This window comes from Astyanax mexicanus, chromosome 1 (assembly GCF_023375975.1).
Source record: "Astyanax mexicanus isolate ESR-SI-001 chromosome 1, AstMex3_surface, whole genome shotgun sequence".
NCBI classification, from domain to species: domain Eukaryota; kingdom Metazoa; phylum Chordata; class Actinopteri; order Characiformes; family Acestrorhamphidae; genus Astyanax; species Astyanax mexicanus.
In genome coordinates this window covers 92086589-92105748 of record NC_064408.1, presented here as the reverse complement: position 1 = coordinate 92105748, position 19160 = coordinate 92086589, and the positions used below count along the sequence as shown (strand labels likewise).

At 35.8% G+C, this 19160-nt stretch overlaps 3 protein-coding genes and 1 non-coding gene across 5 annotated transcripts in view; 3 read left to right on the top strand and 1 right to left on the bottom strand.

Moving 5' to 3' along the window:
• Window positions 1-1805: 1805 nt before the first annotated feature.
• trnat-agu (transfer RNA threonine (anticodon AGU)) lies at window positions 1806-1879 on the top strand. Its single transcript has one exon. It is a non-coding gene; the product is annotated as a tRNA-Thr (tRNA).
• A 1542-nt stretch (window positions 1880-3421) lies between these two features.
• cmbl (carboxymethylenebutenolidase homolog (Pseudomonas)) lies at window positions 3422-7519 on the top strand. The gene is made up of 6 exons (XM_007254765.4): window positions 3422-3597; window positions 4475-4689; window positions 4775-4882; window positions 4960-5102; window positions 6172-6263; window positions 6359-7519. The coding sequence occupies exons 2-6, from the start codon at window positions 4475-4477 to the stop codon at window positions 6536-6538; spliced, it is 738 nt and encodes a 245-aa protein (XP_007254827.1). The 5' UTR covers window positions 3422-3597; the 3' UTR covers window positions 6539-7519.
• A 1895-nt stretch (window positions 7520-9414) lies between these two features.
• On the bottom strand, window positions 9415-15998 carry cct5 (chaperonin containing TCP1, subunit 5 (epsilon)). Its single transcript, XM_007254764.4, has 11 exons — window positions 15776-15998; window positions 13471-13531; window positions 12738-12902; window positions 12319-12517; window positions 11914-12106; window positions 11546-11695; window positions 11110-11229; window positions 10733-10918; window positions 10209-10346; window positions 9826-10006; window positions 9415-9667 (listed from the first exon to the last, which is right to left on the bottom strand). Exons 1-11 carry the CDS (start codon window positions 15878-15880, stop codon window positions 9540-9542), a joined length of 1626 nt encoding a protein of 541 aa, XP_007254826.2. The 5' UTR covers window positions 15881-15998; the 3' UTR covers window positions 9415-9539.
• A 301-nt stretch (window positions 15999-16299) lies between these two features.
• mtrr (5-methyltetrahydrofolate-homocysteine methyltransferase reductase) overlaps window positions 16300-19160 on the top strand; it is a 51377-nt gene continuing 48516 nt past the window's right edge. Inside the window, exons 1-4 of one of the 2 annotated variants that reach the window (XM_049485534.1) lie at window positions 16342-16429; window positions 17472-17510; window positions 17870-18023; window positions 18115-18268. In XM_049485534.1, the coding sequence (XP_049341491.1) occupies window positions 17880-18023; window positions 18115-18268 (298 nt within the window). In that variant the 5' untranslated portion in view covers window positions 16342-16429; window positions 17472-17510; window positions 17870-17879. Of the gene's footprint in view, window positions 16430-17471; window positions 17511-17869; window positions 18024-18114; window positions 18269-19160 lie in introns of both variants that reach the window. The other variant, XM_007254763.4, reaches the window with a different exon arrangement.

The following is a 19160-nucleotide window of genomic DNA, read 5'->3' as shown; positions in this document are numbered from 1 at the left end:
AACATTAAACCATTTGAACTATTGTTGTGGTCCTATCACTAGAGGTCGCTGTTGCACTAGAGTGATCTCTGTCGCATTGTACTGTAGTGCAACAGCGACCTCTAGTGATAGGACCACAAACAACAGCCCAAAACAATATGTCCATGTGGAGACTGTATGAGTAACGTGATTGAGAACCAGAATATTCTGTCCATGGGTTTCATGATGGCCCCATATACATGAATGTCAGTGATGGGACCGGGAGGGAATAAACATGGGCCCCATCTGGGTTATACACTGCACACAGGGCCTAAATTGGAAATTAATGTGGGCTGTAATATGGGATGCCCAACTGGGTCCCAAGAGTAACAACACATACATGTACTACTCAAAGCTCATGCCCACCTATAACCCACCTTTTTTCTCCTGTGGCAATAACGGCCTCTGAAAGCCTTACAAGCCTGCCTTTTTCTTTAAAAAAATCAACATTTAATCATGTTACACCTAAATTAGTTTTTATAATGTGTGTGATTATTTAACCCTCTCTACAGTCTATTACAATGGACATGAATTTGTGAAAGAAAACTGTTGAAGACAGTGGATAAATATGGCACATTAAGCTACATAATGACATCTTGATTAATATAATCAAAATTAAAGACTCATATGTGTTGCTCCATAGCTCGCCAATGTGAATTTTAGTTTTCAATACTGGCCAGTGGGTATTAATATTTTGGGGCATAAACTGCCATGGTTTTGTTTCTAATGCAAGCAGCGCTACAGCACTACCCGCTGGACACAGTGTGAGCTGCACTTCTTTAACGCTTGGCTGCTGACTAGCTACTATAACTGTTGTTTTAATTTTATATTAGATTATATTAGATTAGATGGAGGGATGGATAATTATATAGATAGATAGACACTTCATTGATCCCAGAGGGAAATTCTGGAAATCCAGCAGTAGGCATACATAGTACACAGACGTTACAAAGGAAGGATAAGATATAATAGTTAATTATACGTATGAAAATACAGTAAACTATAAAAGTAGAGTATTTTAGTGTTTGTGTAATGGAGTGTAGTGCAGTTAAACGCAGTAAAACAACAATGAACACCATATTGCCTAGTGCATATTGAGAGGATAACTGATGTCAGCCATACAGACAGTAGATTTCAATAAAATACAGTCGGTTTTAATACAAATAGCTTTTGTAGTAACGTTACATTTTTATTTAGAGTAAGTAATGTTGCTCTGACTGTATATTTAAGAGGTAAATTAGCTAAGTTACTTCGAAATCAAGACTAAGGTCTAAAACTTAACGTTAATAGCTAAGCTTATTTAGCTTAGCTCAGTTTAGCTTGCTAGCTAACTAGCTAGGTTACCTGTGCTAGTGTTAGATTAAATTTACTGGGAGATCTTATGCCTGTGTGTAAAGTTTTCAGATAGAGTTAACATTTCTAGTTAGCTAACGCTAACGTCGTTTTTCCCTTACCTGTAGTTAGTGAACAGTGCTTGTGTTTATTCTATAATTAACCTGTATCATACGTAACCTAGCTAATCTAACGCTAAACCAGGTTATTTATTGATCCACAGGGTCGCTAAACGTAACATTCTAGCGGTAAACATTTTTCTCTCTGTAGCTGGAGTTCTGTTCAGTACTGTAACCTGTGACTCGTGTAAAGATCTGGATCAGTGAGATTAAAACAGTGATGTACACAAGAGTTTATCATTTAAAATAGTTTAAACCCATAAACCCGTTTTAAACTCCGCAGTTCTCGGAAACACCCGGATGTTCTAAAAGCTTGTATTCTGAATCTGATTCCGCGGCGCCGTGGCTTAGTTGGTTAAAGCGCCTGTCTAGTAAACAGGAGATCCTGGGTTCGAATCCCAGCGGTGCCTTTTGTAGACGATCAGGCACTAAACCACATGTGTATCATGAAACATTGCTACATAAAGAAGAGTAGTGCTTTAATGTACACAGAATAACTGCTCTCAATTTTACACATGAATCTTAATAGTGTACAAGAATCTGATTTTACCCAAGTTAAATAAATACACATATTACTGCTTTTCTAAGTAACTATATATGAACAAATCCTTTACAGAGACACACTGTACATTTACTCTCTGTTGTACACCTTGATGTAATGCAAGATTAATTTTGCTGAAGTTATGTCTGTTTTAATATTGATAAGTTTTAATATGATCAAGGTCAAGACTTTCTATAAACCCATATCAGCCTTTTCTGCCTCTACCCACACAGCATATTATGCTATTTGCTTTGTGAGATTTTCAATAGGGAAAACATTTATTCAACTAAATGAAATTCACTTAAATTTGTTAACTTAGTTTAACACAATCCATTCTTAGAAGGAAGAGTGTACAAATGTTATGATACACTATATATGTTTTATATCTAATGTTACTTGGTTTTGTCCCACATTTTGCAGTGGTATTTTGTTTTATGTATATAAAACTTTGTTTATAGAAGTAACCATAGAAATTGTATATATATTTTGTTCCCTGCGTCACATAGCTGTTTAAAGTAAAATATGTATTACATACTTTGTAATTAGAAATGTAACTTTATATTTGTTTCCCAAATACTAATAATGAAAACCTTGAGTATCAGCCACACTTTTTCCCATACAAAAAATACCTAATATTAAAAAAATATTTTTAATTAAAAACTGAAAAAAAAAAAAATTCTAAGAAACACCTGTTCAAACACCTATGCCACCCATACATCCATATCATTCACACCCATCTTTTAAAGTATATATCCCTCCATTCCATTCTATTACTTTCCATACTCCTCCATACCCATATATACCTATTTTTAACTGTCCATACCCCTCCATACCCTTATATAAGTGCCCATACTCCTCCATACCCATCTTTATACCCCTCCATACCCCATATATACCCATCTATCAACTGTCAATACCCCTCTACACTCTTTATAACTGTCTATACTCATCTTTATACCCTTCCATACCCATATATACCCTTCTATAACTATCCATACCACTCACTCCATACCCATATGACTGTCCATACTCCTTAATACCCTTCTATAACTATTCATACTCCTCAATACTTATCTCTATACCCCTCCATACCCTTCCAGACTCATATGGTCCAGTCCAAAACAACACAGCTAAATTATATTTAACTTTAAAAGATTAGAACAAATTAGGAGCTAAATGATAGTGAGTAAAGCTGGAGGAGACAGTATGATGTGTTTTTCCTCACTTGTATGTTTGTCAGTTTTTTAGAATACTATTATTAGGACCTTATTTAAGAGTCAGGATCCGGTTAGCCACATCCAGAGCCATAGAGAGATGGCTCTGGATGTGATGGATGCCATAGATGTCCATAGCCATAGATGTCCAGAGATGGCTCTGGACCTCTATGGCTCTGGCCACATCTGGACTCATTCAGCTCGTGACTGAAATCTCAGCAAATCATTGAAGCGGATCTGACCCCGCCCCCAGGGGGCGTGTCCGGTAGCAGTTCCGTTTATACTGGAGTTTACTCGGTTCTGCTGTATTTCTGCTCGGCTGCGGTGTTTTCCTCCTCCGGCCTTTACTGGTTTTACTGACTGAAGCTTCAGGGTAAGTGAGCCTAACTCCACACCGCCGCTCAGCCAGACTACAGGTTCAGTTCAGCTCTGATTCACCTCTAACACACCGTCTGTGTACAGTCAGCAGTGGAGCAGTGTCTTCACACACACACACACACACACACACACACACACACACACACACACACACACACACACACACACACACACACACACACACACACACACACACACACACACACACACACACTTAATAGCTGTTAGAGAAGAACAGTGTTTCTGCTGGCTGCACCATGACTCGAGTTTGATCCAGAGTTATATAAATGTGTCACATGATCCAGCAGCAGGACTAGAGTTCAGATCATATCAGCTCTCGTTTATTTATTCTCTGAATTCCTGAACATTGTGTGTGTAGATGTGGAATTGGAATATTCTCCTTCCAAAATATTTTAAACATCTAAATGATCTAAATATGTAGACTTTCTAAAGCTTGTATCAGTTTAGCTGAATCTGTTATTACAGAGGAAGTCTATTTTAAGATATTTTTGTGATATCGATACTCATGGTGATATGACAAAACACCTAATTAAAAAAGAATATTTAAAGATAACACTACTGTAACTAAATGACAATGTATTTTATTATTGCATATAATATGATATAAAACAATACCAGTAGAACTTTCTTAAAAAATATAACTTAAACACTTTCCCTTATCATCTAATCAATTGCATTAATTGTACTCTGTCATGAAATGTACAGTTGAGTCTGTGTTTTTTATGCATTTATAATTTTCTCAATATTTTTTAAAAAAGAACATTGTCAATACAATAAGACCATTTTTGCAGAAAATATAAAATATCATATTGCCTACCTCTAACATTGCTCTTTTTTTTTTTTTTACCTAGATGGCAAATGAAGCGAGGCCCTGCCCGTGTGACATTGGAGATAAGATTGAATATGGAAGTCTGGGAGAAGAGGTGCAGATTGACCACATTAAAGCATATGTAGTGAAGCCCAAAGCTCCTACAGAGAAAGCCATTATTGTGATTCAGGACATTTTTGGATGGCAGCTCCCCAACACCAGATACATGGCAGACATGGTGGCTTCTAATGGATATATGTATGTATCTTTTTCCTCACAACTATACAAACACTTCAGATAATGCCTGTAACTGCATGTGTTTACATGAGTTTTGTGTTTGCAGTGCGATTTGTCCAGACTTCTTTGTTGGAAAGCAGCCATGGAGTCCAACTGATGACTGGGCAACGTTTCAGCAGTGGCTGGAGGACAAGAATCCCACGAAAATTAACAAGTAATGGTTAAAATGTAATTAAAACAGGGTGTTTTGTTTGTTGTGATTTGGTTAATTTAGCATCATTCTTGGTCCAGGGAGGTGGATGTGGTCCTGAAATATTTAAAGGAGAAGTGTGGGTCCAAAAGGATCGGTGTTGTTGGATTCTGTTGGGGTGGAGTCGCCACACATTACATTTCCCTCCAGTATCCAGAGATCAAGGCCGGAGTGTCAGTCTATGGTAATGGACTTGCTTTATATATACATACATACATACAGTATATACCCTGATTGCCACAAGATTATGCACCTAGAAAGAGCTGTTGAAATCGAATTAAACTTCCTGTGTGACACATTGATGATTTATGTAAGTGATTACAATATTAGAGGAAAAAATAAGTTTACTGGGGGAAACTGTTTAATTAAAGAAGACTCTAGTACCCTTGTGTGTGTCTTTAGCCTGGATAAGATAATTGTTTGTGAATAGAGGCGGACAGTTTCTAAATGGCATCTTCTGGTACATTTGCCCACAGATGTTGCAGCTGTTGCAGCCTATAGATACTGCACACTAATAGATTACTGAAGCTGGTGTCCCCGCTGGTCCCATAAATGTTACACTGTTAATACTGAGAAAGAAACAGAAGAGTTGCAAACTTTCAGGACAATTCTTGGAAAACCTTTGCTTTGTGTAGGCGAGCATTATCTTGCTGAAAAAGTTTTTTTTTAGAGAGTATTAATTCACATATTGAAATGTAATGATAAATTGACCAATAGAAACAATTCAAAATTACTTAAATGTCTTAAATAATTTTACATTGACAGCAATAACAAGATTCCTTTTTTTAATAATATTCATATGTGTACAGTACTGATTTTATTTTATTTTATTTATCTCCTAGCTTCTATTGTTCCTTAGTGCTCTTTATTCCTTTAGTACTATAGTATATTAGTATAATATTTAACTATATTCTTATTCTATTTATTGTACGGTCTTTCATAGTGTAATGTTTGTCAATAGTCTGTGTAAATGTTACATGACATACATGTGTTGCTCTGTGTTGCTCTTATCAAGCCAAATTCCTTGTATGTGTAACATACTTGGTGAAATAAAGTGATTCTGATAAAGTGATTCTGACTAAAAGATACAAGGTGTTTCTATTTTCAGAAAAACTGAAAGGGTCTGTTTACATCATTATTAAAATACATGTAAAGAAATCGCTGTTTAAATTTTATTTTGTCTTTCGTTTGTTAAATATCACCATTTACTATGATAACTTTATCATTCTCTCACAAGTTGCATCACTGTGCAGGCATTGTTCGAGAGAAAGAGGACAGATATGAGCTTAAAAGTCCAACTCTCTTCATTTTCGCTGAGAATGATGCTGTGATCCCTCTCGAGCAGGTAAGCCTGCAAGAATTCTATAAAAAATAGTATCTCATTAATAACTGCTTAATACATTTTTATATCTTCCTCTTTCTTTTTCCACATCAACCTAGGTGACTACACTTGAAGCCAACTTGAAAGACAAGTGTAAGGTTGACTTCCAAGTGAAGATCTTCCCTGATCAGACCCATGGGTTCGTCCACCGGAAAAGAGAAGACATCAACGAAGCAGACAGACGCTACATTCAGGAGGCCAGGGGGGATTTGATTAACTGGTTAAATAAGTATATGTAAAGCAGGTGGTGGTTTTGGACCTATGCTTAAGCACTTGAGCACTATACAGTAATTTTCCAACAGAAGGTTGAGAATGATGGAAAATATTTCATATCTAGTCCTATAAGTATGAGGGACAGTCCATGAAGTATACACTTTATGATTAATGGTGATTAATGATTTTCACCTACCTAAGCAAAAGTACAAGTACTCCAGATAGAAATTACTTAATTATAAGTATAATATACATTATTTACTCAAGTAAAAGTACACACTAGGGCTATAAGATAATTTATATTAACAGCAGCGCAAGAGATTTACTGCCCAATTAAAGACATAAAAAGTTACATTAAAATGTTAGAGCAATGAACCTCTTCTAAAATGTAGGGAATAAATACTACAGATTTTTTTTTTTAATGAAGGAAATAGAAATAACAAATACTGTGACAGAAGTACTCAAGTACAGTACAGATAAGAAGGCTGCCTGTTATGAGACAGTTATGAAATCTTCTGTGCTGATTTAGTTTTATCCAGCCAACCTACAACCCATATGAGCTAAGGTGCAGTCTGTAAGTGTAAACTATATGAAATGTGTTTGTAATAAGAAGGCAGATTGTGTGAAACTAGAGGTATAGGCACACAATACTGGAAACGTAGTATTTCTAAGTGCTATGGAAGCTAAGTGAATACAAACTGATTTTTAATTTGACTTGAGCATTGTATATCAGTGCATACAGGACATTTTGGTCTATTGTGATATTTTTTGTAATTTTCTATCCCTTGCTTTATCCAGCAGCTGTGTATAGCTCATCCAGTAACAGTTGTTTAAGTTTATTTTTATATAAAAAAAAAACATTTTATGTTTTAGCTTTAACAAATGGAGCTAAAAGCATATGTACACCTTGTATTCGGTATGGCTAAATGAAAAAAGTCTTAATCAGAAGTTAATCCTCAAAGTTCAATCAAAACACGAGAGCCAATAAAGTCTAACAAATGCTTTAACCTTTTGCTGCTTTTTATTATTTTTATTGGATAAAAACACTCAAGCAGTGAGAAACAGTTACTCGTTACTCTCCCTCAATCCACAAAACTGAGATTATTACAGTAAAGGCACTCCAATTTTATGAAAGTGTGCTTTTATTAAACCTATACTGACGGAATGTGGTTTACTGATGGAGGTAATGTGATTTTTTTAATCAGTCACATAAAATGCAGCAACCACGCAACTCCACATGATGCAGCAGGAGGAGATAGCTTCCACACTTGCAGTGGACCACACCAGAGTCTAATTAATGCAAACCCCAGACCACCAATAGGTGGGACAACAGCACCACCATCTCAGTTTACTGCAGTTCCATGAACCTCTGGATCTGCAGCCTTTATGTATGAGGCAATATTCATTACCAAAAGTTAAACAACTAAAGGAGTAAGCTTTCAGACTTAAAGACTGAGACTGTCTGAGTCAGGTTTCAGGAAAGTTATTCAAGAATTGGGAGGATTTATCAAAAGAGAAACAGAAGCTCTTCTCGGAAACCTGCACCCTGTTATTTTGTCATTTTGACAGCTTATAATAGAGGGGGTCTTGCAAATACTCTAATAGTGTTCTGTTATGAGGATGAGGTCTTTATTGAATTCAACTGGAAGCCAGTTCAGTGCTGATGTGGTCAATTTTCTAGTTTTAGTAAGGACCCTGGCTGCAGCATTTTCAACCAGTTTATTTAGGTTACTGCTGGAACGTCCAGACAATATTGCATTACAATAGTCAAGCCATGACTTAAAGTTGAGTTGACAAAATAAAAATGCATCGTTTTATTTAGGAAATGCTGGTAAATTTAGTCATAATGGTTTTCTAGCTTGGTTGTGCATATAGCCTACCTAAACCATCCAACATTCAACTTCCCTATGCTGGTCTGTAGTTAATTTGTTCAACCAGTTTGAGTGAGATTTTCTTCCAGCATAGTATATAAACATTTTAAATGTCTCTCTTTCTGCTAACACATTTAGACCCAGTCAGTGTGCTGTGTCATAGTAGAGTTGCATAAAAGGAAATGTGTCATGTTACTTAATCCAGAACAAACCTATAAAGAAAGGCTGTGATAAGTCGGTCATCTGACAGTCATATAATTAATCAATCTACTGTGCAGATGCAGCTTTATCCAGAACACCTACAACACATGAACTAAGATTCAACCTTAGTTCCTTAGCCTGTAACTGTAAACCTACAGCTATATGTGCAGCTATAGGAAATGTGTTTCTGATAAAAAAGGACAGATGTGTGAATCTAGAATAAGAGGCTGAAAAATCTGAGTTGCTAAGTAAATACAATGCTAATCAATCTAAGCAGCAGGAGATGAACAGCATTTAACCCTGTATCATAATGAAATCAGCATCTGAGTTCTAACCTTTAGTCCTGAATACAGGGCAAACACACCCAACATGTTTATTACATTTGAGCTGCCTTTAACATAGGAATATAAAAAATATTCATTTGATGCAACAAAACTTATTTTCATCCATGCATGCAGTGGTTTTTGATATAATTATACTAAATAAACTAATATATTTCATATATTTGCTTTTCTATATTTAACATACGTGTATAGGTCCCACAACTAAATTTGTTTACAGAGTTTATTTTTCTTAAAAATATCAATTGAGCTGTGGGGAACACTGTAACCAAACTGAAGTACTACTAGGTTCACAGCACTAATCATCCAATGCACTTGATTTTAACATACATACAGCTGCTACAAAATTAGCTGAAAACATATGTGCAACATGTAATCTTTATGGCTAATAAAATAATATTCTCAACCATCTGACAAACTTAATCTAGGTCCCATAATAAATCACAAGTTGCCTTCCAATCAGAGTTTTAATCAAACACACAAGAGCCATTCATTTCTAACAGATTTTAATGACCATTTCTGCTCTGAACAGTGGTTGAGAAGCGCGTATCAAACGATAAATAACGACCAGAAAGTTGACAACACTATCTCCATTGAAAGAGACAGAACACAGACTAATCTTCAGATTCTCCAGGGTTTCTGATGTCATCTATCTTCAGGATCATCTTCACCACTTGGGTTGCCAGAGAAATCTGCTGTTTCTTCCCGATGAGCGTCTCAATCACATGCTGCTGCTTCATATCTGCAGAGATTTAAAAACAGTTCAGAGAAGTTCAGAAATGCAGTCTGGAATGAACAAGCGAGCTAACGGAAGTTTGTTAAAATCTGTTTCTGCATTGTTTGTTAAAGACCTATCTAAATCTGTTAAAAAATGGCTTAATTACACAGTCAACTACATACCATTTGTAGACAGACGCAGGCAGTCGATTCCAAGTGCAGAGTTGCTTTCCTTCACCTGCCGGGCTCTGACTTCAGTCATCGTCTGAATGGGGTTCAGGCCACTGTTTTCGGCGAGTGCCATTGGAATGACCTCTAGAGCATCAGCAAAAGCTCTCATGGCGTACTGCTCCAAAGACGGGCACTGCAAAGTAATTACAAAGTTATTTATAGTTCAGATAAATGTGAAATTAAATGTAAAGTGTAAATGAATATGTAAACAGAAAACACTAAATTATATGTACACATTTGAACAATATATTATGTAGTAAAATATCTTTGTAATACTATATAAAAATGCACACACAAATCAAGAAAAAATATTTGGCTGTTTTATATATGGTTACCTTATCTGCTGCCTCATTCACAGCAAGAGCACAGGATATTTCGGAAGCACCACCACCATAAACGATTCTGTTATCCCTAACCAGGTTACGAATAACACACAGGGCATCATGGAGTGCTCTCTTAGCCTCTTCGATGATCTGAGGAAAAAAAAACACATAAAACATGTAACAAACAAGTATGGAGTTGTGGAGTGGTGATACAGATAGCTCTTAAATACATTGATCAAATGTATGCTTCAGGAATTTATTAATTTCACTTTATTGTATTTACTGCAGCAAATAATGTTGAAAAATAATTGCATATAATTGTTTTGACAGTACTTTTTTCTTTTTTTCTTGCCAGTACTACTGCAGTTTATGGTAATCAACATATTGAGATACACACCAGATATTGTAAAAGTGTCTCACTGTTTGTGATAAAGTATTTGTTTTATTTATTAGGATTTCTTTTACTGATGCATTAGTAACAATACAGCAAATAGAAAGATTACACCAAAAAATACATTACAAAATTAAATATTTACCATTTTGTTTCCACCACGGATGAAGATGGTAACAGCTCTGGAGTTTTTGCACTCCTCAATGATGAGCATACGGTCTTTAGTAGTACCAAAGCAGAGTTCTCTTACTAGGCCAGCAGCGCCCAGCTTCTCTGGCGTCAACTCACAGAATCTGGGTACAATGCGCCCTCCAGTGGCGATGGCAATGAGCTGGAATAATACAGAACTGGTTAACGGCAATTTCTATTATTTATTAAACAAGCATTTTCCTGCCCCAACACATAAACTAAACTGAAAAAAGTGCTGCATCTGTAAAATATTTTGTTACATTTAAAACTTAAAGCATAATCTGATCACTGCAAAATATTTAGTGATGTTGGATGCAGGGAAGATTTACAAACCTCAATCTCAGGTCCACCAACCCAGCGGACAGCAGGGAGTTCATTCTGCAGCAGTAAGTGATTTGCTTCATCATCAAAACCCCACTGGCAAATGGCGAGGTTGGCACCGTTCTCCTTCACCTGATAAAAGCAGTATCAAAATAATTACGTTTTTAAAAAATCTCAAAAATACATCAAATCAAAATGCTCAAATCGAACCAACAAGACAGGATTTTCCCCCACATTCAAAAGCAGTGCATTGTGTTCTACTGTAAGAGTGCAGTCTCTGTGTTTAAACAACATACATTTCTTTCTTTCAGTGACTTAATTCTGAACACAGGGTTCAGTAAACAATTTAATATTTTAATTTACTGCTAAACCTTTGCATGCTACAGTAAAATATCCACAAAAAAAAATCAAAGCAATTAGGCAGAGAGACAATCAGGACTCCACTAACTTGCTGAATCATTTCCTGGAACTTCTCCTTCTCGTACTTCTGCAGAGCCTTATAGTCTTCCACAGAGGTGATGTCAAGCTTGTGCTTGGTTTTAGGCTTGGGTGGCTCGAACGGGCAGGTGAGAATGGCGATTTTTGTGTCCTTTAACACCTATAAGTGCAAGACATTACAAACATGACTGAGAAATTAGTCTTGGAAAACTGCATGGGTAAAATGAGCAGCTTCATTTGTTTATTTAAAATTCGAGATTAAAAATTTACTGAATTATTTCCTAACAGAACACTAAACAGATCTGTGTTTAAGATCCCTATTTAAAAAATGCAGTCATACATTTTGTGAGAAAAAGCACAATAATAAAAAAATTATACCTTGGGCATTTGAGGATGGCTGAACTCCTTGTCCACGATTACACCTTTGATAAGCTGAGTGTCCTCCAGTTTTCCTCCAACTTTGCCTTCCATCTTTATGAGCTCAAAGTCAACATCCTTTCTCTCCATGTCGGCCACAGTTAAAATGGCATTCACTGCGATCTCTGCCATCTGTCTGTGGCATCGGTTAATGCTGAGAAACAAATAGGAAAATGTTAATTCCTTTTTTTTTTATTATAACTATAGTTCATTATATAGTTATGTTAATGAATCCAGGAATTCAAATAATCTGAAACTTTCTACAAAATAAAGCAGGCTATGGACCAAATAATGTAAGCAATATTGTAACTGCAATTTATTGGATTTCATAATGTTCTGTTCCATTAAAAAGAAACCAGAGCTTACACTTTAGAACCAAGTGTTGTCATGGCCGTCTGAATAAGTGGCTCTGTGTTGCTGGGGTCCACTGGGAAACTGTCGCCAATCTTGTCCAGATGTTCAATGGCTATACGGGCAGCCTGGTCATATCCATCAGCAATCCGGATTGGGTGAATGCCTCTGTCCAGCAGCTGCTCTGCCTGCTCCAAGAGAGCTCCAGCAAGAACTAAGACAGAACAAAGCAGATGATCAGAACATCATAAACATTTATACAATTAACAGATGATTAAAGCTTTATGGTTTTAACATAATGTCATGATACTAGAGCTATTTTAATTTAATTGTGAACATTAGATTTACAATGCATGGTGACAAACTGTAATGTAAGTTATACTAATAACATGACATTTTGATATAATGCCCAGCCCTACCCAATATATACTTACCAACTACTCCAGTGGTGCCATCTCCAATTTCATCATCTTGAGACTTGGAGAGCTCCACCATGAGTTTGGCAATTTGATGATCCACATCCATCATGCTGAGGATTGTTGCTCCGTCATTGGTGACTGTCACTTCACCATCTTTATCCACCATCATCTTATCAAGTCCTGCATTTAAAAGGAAGTCACTTTAGGTAGTGGCAGATTTTCTTATACAGAGTTTAACAGCACAGAACATCTGCAGTCCTGCTGTCAGTTGTCAAAAAACTGCAGCAACCCCTTCTCGGTCTTTGATGATCACTTCCACCTAATTTGTTAAAAAATGCTCAATGAAAACTAAATAAAAGCATGGTTGTAGATCAGATGTAGACCTCACGTTAAAGTGAGAAATTTTGATTACTTTGAGGTGAAAAGGACAAACCTGCTCTATACAATGTTGATGTAGCATTTATATTTAATTTAACATGATTTCAACAAATGCATGATTAACATGCCACAAATGCTTTGAGAACTTCTCAAGGTGTAAGTGCTTGCTAACTAATGACAAGACTTTATGCACAAGCAAAATTAATCTAATGTAGCTAATATATCAACATCTCAGACGAGCACAAAAATACTGGTTATGAGAATCAACACAAAATTTCCATTCTGGCCCTTCCTTACTAAACATACAAATTTACTAATTAAAATTGAAGACAGGACATAACAGGAATGTGACCAAACTGAAGTATCTCACCATTTGGACCCAGTGAAGTCTTGAGGGTGTTGGCCACTGCCTTTGCTGCCATGATGTGTGACTGCAAAAGCAAAACACATATTAAACCTATGTAATATGCATTTAATACAAAGATGATGTCATAGCCTCTTAATATCTCTGCAATGTAGTTTAAATTAGTGAAAACTAATTTTAGATTACAGCCATCAATTATTTTAGTAACAATATCAAATCTACAAATTAATTAAAGCTCTATACAATGTCTTTATTATTAAAAACCTCAGAGTTTCTAAAAGAAACTGCAAGATCTAGTTTTCTAAAATCTAGTTTTCAGATATCACTGGTGCATTTTTTGATGATTCTAAAGCCTGTCCATTTATCAGTAAATGAATTCTGACAAGCACAAAAAAAAATAATAAATTGAGTGTTCTTTAAAATGTTTGACAGATGCATAAGCCTATTTACTGAAATTCCCTCTTGTAATAATAATAATAATAATAATAAATCAATTTTTAATTAGAATAATTTAATTCATTATTTTTTTTAATTGCAGTTAGAATTACTGTGTTTATAATGAAAATACAATTTCTACAAGAACGACAGAAGTTGTAGATATCTGTAACTGGATTTTTACTAGAACAAAATGCAGTTAAATAAACAAAGAATGAAATTCCATGTTAATCAAGGGTAACATATGCATGGTAAAATTTAAAATTAAATTAGGATAAGGGGTCTTGGTAATGTGACTAAATGTCTGAATGTTTTTACTGATCTGTAGATTTAATTTTACCAATAAAAATAATTTTCTTACCTGTAATAAAAGATTACACCTGTTAAAACTGCATTACATGGATTAGTCAGAGTTATTGCAGTTTTACTAGTAAAACTGAGCTGGGCCTTGAGTTCCTAATCATTTTGGTCTAAAACTGCTTGCTATAAGCATGTAGAGTATGGGTGGGCGATATGGCCCCAAAATAAGATCACAATATTTTAGGGACTTTTTGCAATAACGATATTCTTGGCACTGTGGAAAAAAATTATATTAAACAAGTCATTTCAAGAATACACTACTGCAACAAAATAAACATATATTTTATTTAACAAAAATTATGGACAAACAAGCTGTCTCTACTATATATTTAATAGGGAACGAGAACAGTTGAAATTTTACTTTTGCTAAAAACGGCAAAACAAATTGTAACATTACGTTAGTTAGCCTGAAATGTGGCCCTAAAATAATATGTTGCTTAACAACATTATTGCATACAGAATGACAGTAAAACCCCTAACTGAGCGTTGTTTCGGATGCTCATGCCATGCTAGGACACTAATAATGCGCTCCATATAATCAGGATTTAATTAAAATACATTTTACTGGGCAGACATGATCAGTCTCCATTAGATATTTAATGGGAAACGAGAAAAGTGTGAATTTTATTTTTGCTACAAACTGCACAAAAGTTGTAACCTGAAATTATCTATGGTTAAGATACTTGTAATAAGATATATATATATATATATATATATATATATATATATATATATAACCTAGCTAAACTAGCTATAATTGAGGAGCAGTGTGCAGTGAGTGAGTAGCGCAGTGGATTAGGCTGTGGCTGCTGCTCCTCCAGTTAGCTTAGCTTAGCCAGCGTTAACAGCCACAGGCCGAGCACATGGGTATTATAGACATGCCGGGTGTTCTGTCGAGTTGTGCTACCCTGTCAGACCATGCTATCCTAGTGTATGTTTAAAATTTTAAAATGCCAGAAAAAACCCATATTGTTATGCCTCATGCTATTGGTAGGATGGTTAAAAGCCTGAATCAATGTATTAGGATACAGTTTAGAGTTATAAGGGATGATTATAAGCAGTATTTTTTTCATTGTTCATTTATTACTTTTACTATTATTATCAAAAGTCGTTTACACATTTGTAACACTCAGACAAATAATGTCAGGGGGGCTCCGGTTGTTTAATGCACATACGTAGTACAGAATTAACTTTACTATTTAAAAAAAAATTTTAAAAATGAAAAATTAAAACATAGTTTTGCGCATGCGCAATTGTGTTGGGAAGCACATCTCGATGGATAGCACAATTCGATAGAACACCGGCCAGCATACTGGTTTACAGACACCACTAACATAACTAACTAATTAACTAATTAAACAAACAGATAGGTTAACCAGCAGCGCATAACCAGAATTCAGCATTTACTCAGTTTATTAAATACAGCACACATATTAAATATATAAATCACAGTAAGGGGAAGGGCGAGTCCGCAGGGGCGGCTTCAGCTCAAACAAAGTGTTAGCCTAGCATTTACCTTCAGAGCATCCAGGCCCGTCAGCCGGAACTTCTTATCCTGGTCTTTAATGATAATGAACGGCCTTCCATACTCGTCGAAGGCGAGGGTCCCTAGCGTAGACATCTTTCCCAGCAGATGAACTCACTCAGCTCTCTGGGTTAATCTTAATCTGGTGAATATTTCAGACCGAGAGTTGCGTGGTCCTGCCGGCCACTTCTGGAAGGATCTCAGGGCGGCGTGGACCGAACCAAGGCAGTCTGCCCGCGGGAGAACCTCAACATTAATGTATCTTTTTATTCATGTTAGTGCAAATAAATATAACTTATAACACTTTATACAACATTATAATACTGCATAGAATAATAAAATAGTACTTAAGTATAGAATATACACGTTAAATATTTTTTTTTAATAAACCTACTGTAAATGGACTATTCCAGTATCGCGATATTTCCGCGCTTTTCTGATACACGATCTGCACGGCATGTGGATTTACTTCAGTACAGCTGAGTCCGCGCTGTGACTCACCCGCCTCTGTAGTAATAGGTTGGTTATTCGCGCAGCCTCAAACACGTGTAGATCGTATTGTGTGCAGTTTATCTGTATTCCGGTAGGAAAGACACGTTATTCTGATGTAATGCTCCCCCGGTTATGAACATTAATATAATGAAGGTAAGGCTGGATTGATAAATTAGTTAATCTCTGCGAGTAGCTCATTTTACACTGTAGCTCTGTGTAGTTCACGCTGTTTGAGGGCACACTGTTGACATGTTGACACCCTGTAGCTACCTTCAGAGAGGTAAAGTGTTCATGAATCAACATAAACATGAAGTTGATTCATGTTGAATTAAAGTTGAATCATGAGCACTCTGAGCGTATCTGTGATTAACGTTAGGTTGCTGCTGTCTACCTGGAGCTAACTAGCTACCACTGTTGTTTGTGTTTTAAAGGAGGGGGATAGATTCAGGTAATTGGTGGTATTAGGTAGCTGGATAATACAACCTAGCTAGTTGAGTGTGTTATGTAACCTAGTACAGTGGTCTCTCAAACTCGGGGCTGCAATACGGCCCTAGTAGGGCACAGGACATAATATAATAATGATACTGTATCTCGTCTATACGTTTTCAATAATTTCATGACTTGGGTTATTCATGTTTTAAATGGTATGTTTCACGTTTTTGCTCCAGCCTCAGTTCAAACTTGAAAACGGCTAAAGAAATGGGTGGCATAGTCTTTTGGGGTGGGCACTGGGTGATGTAGGGGTTTAGGGGTGGGGCAATAAGTTGTGGAGCTACTTTGAGCTTGTTAAAAATAGTGTAGAAATAGTTACCTGGACCACCCATATTTGGTAATATTGAACACCCATAAGCTACTGAAATATACAGTCATGGTCAAAATTGCTTAAACCCCTGAAAAATTTCCAGAAAATTCTTACATTACTACATCCCACATGTTTTAATGCAAGTCTATTACCTTTGTGTGTATTGGAATAGCAAAAATGCAATAAAAAAAAAGAAAATTGATAGAATTTCACACAGAATGCCAAAAATGAGCTGGCCAAAATTATTGGCACCGTGGAATTTTGGCAAATCAAGATCACTGGAGATAGGCTTGTAACCTTAAATTGTTGAAAGTTTTCCATAGTTTTTGTTCTCAACTCCTCACACAGCTGGCACAAAGACTAAGTCAATTTCTCGCCTTTATGTGGTTTCAGGTGTAATTTTATTTTGCCCACACCTGTTTCTTGCCTTAGGTGAGTTTAAACGAGCATCACATGCTTGAAACAAAGTTATTTACCCACAATTTTTAAAAGGTGTCAATAATTTTGTCTGGCCTATTTTTAGTTTTGCATGAAATTATATAAATTTTGTTTTTTTCCTTTGATTTGTTTGTTGTTTTAATATAAACAAAGGAAACAATATGTGTATAACCACATGTGTAATTGCAATAATTTTCTGTAAAACTTTTAGGAGTGCCAACACTTTTGGCCATGACTGTATGTGTGTATCAAATATTTAATTCTATAATGTGTATATTTACACAGTTTGTTCTGTTCTGAAGTGACTGTTTTACATTTATCTGAATGACATGCAGCCTTGTTTCTGTACACAGGGTGCAGATCATGCCTTGTGGAGTTGCACCTCGGTTCCTGATCTTGTACGGCTCACAGAGAGGCCAGGCTCAGTCTATTGCGGAGGAGATCTCTGAGCAGGCAACTGAGCATGGATTCCTAGCTAAGATCAGCTGTCTGAGTAAAGGAGACAAGGTATGATATACTGCCAGAAAAGAAGAATACTTAAAATCCACTGGGTCTAGGGAATTTAATACAGATGTGCTTTCCTGACAACTGTTTGTAGTATAACTTGGACAGAGAACACGGCCCTGTTGTTTTCGTTGTTTCTACAACTGGAGATGGTGAGCCTCCGGACACAGCACTGAAGTTCGTAAAGAAAATCAAGAACAAGTCTTTGCCCGGTGATCACTACTCTCATCTGCACTATGCACTGCTAGGTAAGCTACTGTGTGTATGTGTGCGCCCGTGCATGCAGGCCTCCCTCTGTACACATAGCATTTCCAAGGGCCCCCTTAACAGTATTATCAAGAATACCATAGACTACAGAATATAAACCTCAAATATGACCATTAATACTTTGTAAAACTTTGTTTTGAAAATATACTGTATATAGAACACATTTTCTTATATTTAATCATATATATATATATATATATATATATATATATATATATATATATATATATATATATATATATATATATATATATATTTATTGTGTATACATGTATTGTGTATGCAAAGTTCCAATATTGTGTATAAATGTTAAAATGTACTTAGAAGTAGGTCTGGGCAATATGCCCCTAAAGTAATATTAATATATTTCATTGTATTTTTGCGATATCATTTGCAATATGGAAAAACATAATTATTTTAAAAAGATACGACTGTATAAATGTTCAGTTTCAAACATTCAGCGGAAACAAACAAAAAATAATATAATAATGTGACATAATAAATAATGTTACACAGTTGTAATAAAACAAAAAAGACCTTTCAAAATACTGAAGTACAGAATATTTAGTGCATGCATTTAAACTGCAACATAAACTATTACACAAAAATACTGTGATTTGCATAATAGTCTGGGTAAATTATAGATGCCTGTATGTGGACACAACACTGAACCTGTGGGATATGAACAGTATGTCGTATTAGTGGCACAGCTTATCTGTGCAATCATACAGTTTTAGTAGTCATGTGTTGTAGTTAAATGTAGGCACTGAATAAATTTGTTCCTGTCGATCATTAATGCCATTATTACCATTATTACCAAATGACTTTTCAATTTCTCCCCAGCTAAGAAATGAGCCTCTTTATGCATACTGG

Coding starts and splice junctions, on each gene's coding strand:
- cct5 (XM_007254764.4), bottom strand. CDS start 15,880: ATGTCTACGCTAGGGACCCTCGCCTTCGACGAGTATGGAAGGCCGTTC. Junction 12,903..13,470: donor GACTTCACTGGGTCCAAATG/GTGAGATACTTC, acceptor TTTTAAATGCAG/GACTTGATAAGATGATGGTG. Junction 11,230..11,545: donor TCCAGGAAATGATTCAGCAA/GTTAGTGGAGTC, acceptor TGCTTTTATCAG/GTGAAGGAGAACGGTGCCAA.
- cmbl (XM_007254765.4), top strand. CDS start 4,475: ATGGCAAATGAAGCGAGGCCCTGCCCGTGTGACATTGGAGATAAGATT. Junction 4,690..4,774: donor GTGGCTTCTAATGGATATAT/GTATGTATCTTT, acceptor TTGTGTTTGCAG/TGCGATTTGTCCAGACTTCT. Junction 5,103..6,171: donor GGCCGGAGTGTCAGTCTATG/GTAATGGACTTG, acceptor ATCACTGTGCAG/GCATTGTTCGAGAGAAAGAG.